This window comes from Fusarium coffeatum (genome assembly GCF_003316985.1).
Source record: "Fusarium coffeatum strain FIESC_28 chromosome Unknown BRIP53273_contig_304, whole genome shotgun sequence".
Taxonomy (NCBI): Eukaryota; Fungi; Ascomycota; class Sordariomycetes; order Hypocreales; family Nectriaceae; genus Fusarium; species Fusarium coffeatum.
In genome coordinates this window covers 1-3,610 of record NW_022158093.1, presented here as the reverse complement: position 1 = coordinate 3,610, position 3,610 = coordinate 1, and the positions used below count along the sequence as shown (strand labels likewise).

Genomic DNA, 3,610 nt, shown 5'->3' with positions numbered 1-3,610 from the left:
TTCTGGTTCTGGTTCTGGTTTCGAGAACAAACTCGCGTGTTTGATGGTTTTGAAATTGGATTACAGCAACAAAAGAAACCGTATCACGGCTGTACGCTTTTGAATCAGTTCTTGCATAGGTCTTTTCTTATTCATTCTTCTTTTCATCACACTTGTGTCAGGAGTTATCAGAGCATCAGTCTTCATTGGATAGGAAGGCGCCAACCAGCATCATTCGCAAGTGTCCTCGACTTCTTGGAAACTTACTTTCGGAGCACGACCACATTCCCATCCATCGACATACGACATCGGGCACTTTCTAATATCAACCCCTTACGATTACTATCATCGAAAATTCTTACTGTAATACATAAACCGACCAAATGGCTCCAGCGCAAAGCCATCCGATACTGGCTCAATTGCAGGATGCTAGAAGCTTGACTGAGCGCACCAGTGCTTTACGTGCCCTCAAGAACGAAATAGTCGGCCATGTGCAAAGAAAAGAGCAATGGATTGGATTGGGTGTACTTGACCCTATCGTCACAACATTAGTCGATGCTACACCATCTTCCAAGCCAACTGGCAAGGACTCTCGATCCCCTCAGACGCAACGACCCCTATCAGAAGATGAAGGCATGCGGCTACAGGCAATACAATTGATAGCCTGCTTTGCGAATGGTATGCCTCCAAGAAGTTTGTCTATATAGATTATGGCAGTTGCTGATGGATGTCAACAGGAGGTCCTGCTTTTCTTGCGCCTCTCGATTCCGCGCAGGCGATTCCTGCCCTCATGGCCAACATATGTCCTTTCACCAACGCACCACAACTCGTTGTAGCGGCGCTTAGGGCGCTGACTGATATTGCAAATGCTTGTATGTTGGTTGCGCCATCTTCGAGTCTCAACGTTGAGATACTTGCCGATACCGTTCTTTCAACCCAATACCTCGACGCTTTTGGGGCAATGCTATCCATCACCTCTCCGGACCACATCCTTCAGTCCCAAGTTACACTTGCGGCAGGCTTGATATCTAAGCTTTGTCACCAAGAGCATCACCAGCAAGCTCTGGCGACTTCTGGAATTCTAGATGCATTAGCAACACGGTTGGCCAGTGTTGCTGTTCTTCGTGGAGAGGTTGTCCCTGGTGCCGATTCTCTGGCGCGCGACGATGGTCTCTTCGAGGCTTTTCCCGAACCTGCACCCAGGAATTTGAAGCTCAGCTCGATACTCGAAGCCATCACTGCTATACTGGGAGATTCAAAATACCGAGCAAACAGATTAGCCCACTCGCCGTCCATCCTCGCTGTATTCCCTCCGATCAAATTTGAACCTTCCAAGGTCTCAGACATGGAACAGCCAGGACCTGATAGCGGTCGTCAGCAACCACTGACTGCCATGGAGTATATGCTTCCTGTCAATCTGCCCCGTAACCCCTCTGGATCCCCGTACAGCTCAGCGCCTAGTGCCTCGTCAGACTCGCAATCATCTAGTAGATCATCTCTGGGCAAGTTTAGCTCATCAGCTATGTGGGAGGCTACACGCTACTCGTCAGCGGCACCAAACGAAGGGGGTAATGGAGAGATCGAGAGTCCCTTTATTCCCTGGTTGGTCCGTCTGGTGAGGCGCTCGGAAGAATACGAACGTCTCCTCGCCGCTTCCGTTCTCGCCGCACTTATTAAGGGTGGTGTGACGAGTAAGGGTTCTAGAGAAGCAAGCCTGGGGCTCCTTGTGGTTCCTTTACTTGTTGGATTAATATCAAAGGAGGACAAATGGATTTCGGCCGTTGACGAGGCCGATGACCCCACTAATCGTATCATCCTTGAGCGCGCACCAGTGGTCCTAGCTCGCATGATTACAGACAGCGAGTATCTTCAAAAAGCAGCCTTCGACTGCCAGGCTGTCTATATTTTAAGTCAACTTCTCAAGCATGCTTATACGCCCGTCAAAGAGAGCGAGCAGCCTCAGCATTGGTCGCCGCAAGCAGACGTTGAAATGGACGTTGAGAGTAATTCTCCAGTTGCCCGGCTTGGAAAGGGGGGTCAAAACGAACTCTTGGTTCACCGGCTCAAATTGCGAGAGAGCACTCTGAAAGCCATCGCCGCCCTTGCAGGAGGCAAGGAAGACTACAGAAAGGCGTTCGTGACTAGTGATGTGGTTCCATACGTTGTTGAGTCACTTTCGGAGTATCCGAGGAGACCGCAGTCGGCGAAGGAGCGAACTTCAGAGAAAGCAGGTACTGATTCTACCAGGAACGAGGAAACACCAGGATATGGCGCCAATCCTGCCTCTGTAATTGCCGCCGGATGTCATGTTGCTAGGATGCTTTCTCGTTCGGTGAGCATCCTACGAACATCCTTGGTCGATCATGGAGTTGCCATCCCCATCTTACATCTCATGAAACACTCGGATGTTGGCGTCCAAATGGCGGCTACTTCTGCTATATGTAACTTGGTTCTGGAAGTCAGCCCAGTGCGCGAGGTGAGTCTGAGAGCTTGTTTACTTGTAAGAGCGAGCCACTAATTCTTGCAGCTTCTTGAGGAAAATGGTGTTGTACCTATTCTTTGCGACCATGCCCATTCAGAAAACCCGACTCTTCGTCTCAATGGGTTATGGGCGCTCAAGCATTTTTTGGATGCTGTTGATCCCAACTTGAAGAAGGCGTGTCTGGCAAGGCTTGGTTCTCAGTGGCTTTTGCGGCTCATTCGCGACGATACAGAAGACATGGCTCTACATGAAGCGCGAGACGACGTGGATATGCAAGCGGTGGACGAGCGACATAGGTGGATATACGGCTCCAATGGGGTGCTCCAAGAACTTAATGCGGCCAACTCTTCAAGGCTTCGCCAGGTGGAGGACAAGCTCGCAGCGGTGCGAGAGTCCGAGTTAAATCCAGTCAAGAAAGCACGAAATGATGATTTGGCAATTCAGGAACAGGGTCTGGACATGATCAGAAACCTGATTGGAAGACCAAGGAGTGGCCTGTCACCAGAGCCGTCAAACGAAACCTCGGAGATGATCGATTATCTGCTGCACGAATTCGATTCTGCCGAATTTTTCAATATCCTCACGTCAAAACTACGGGCTAAGGTGTACCGGCCCTTCAACAACCATCGATCTTCGCTGTCGGGGGGTCGAGATACCAAAGTGTTCCACCCACAGGCCAAGCTTGTGGTTGCTGTGTTATACATCCTATCACACATCGCGGCGAGCATTCCACGCCATCAACAAATGATCATCGCACAGACGGATCTGATGAAATTACTAGCGCAGCAAGCTAACAGCAAAGATCGCGAAGTCCGGGTTGCTCTGTGTCACGTGATTATCAATCTTACGTATAAGGACGACGATAGTGAGGCTCAGGCCTGTGGTCTGCGAGCGCTGGAGCTACGGAAGCTCGGCTTCTCTACGAAAATGGAGGCTCTTACTAAGGGCGAAGATTTGGATGTACGAGAACGTGCCAAAACGGCAGTTTACCAGATGGAACAAGCCAGTCACTAGTTGTGTGTGATTCACGGGCTAGATAGTATCGTGGAACAATAAGTAGGGCCCGGCCTTGTACGGAGTACTGTACTGCATATTTAACGAATAACAGAAGAATTATCGTCTCAGGTTTAGGGCGCCAAAATAAAGTAG

The 3,610-nt window shown here is 49.9% G+C and overlaps 1 protein-coding gene across 1 annotated transcript; it reads left to right on the top strand.

Moving 5' to 3' along the window:
- Positions 1-362: 362 nt before the first annotated feature.
- On the top strand, positions 363-3,475 carry FIESC28_10403 (uncharacterized protein; the record flags this gene model as incomplete). The annotated part of the gene is made up of 3 exons (XM_031164535.1): positions 363-657; positions 717-2,455; positions 2,507-3,475. 3 exons carry the CDS (start codon positions 363-365, stop codon positions 3,473-3,475), a joined length of 3,003 nt encoding a protein of 1,000 aa, XP_031011406.1.
- Between the last annotated feature and the right edge of the window lie 135 nt (positions 3,476-3,610).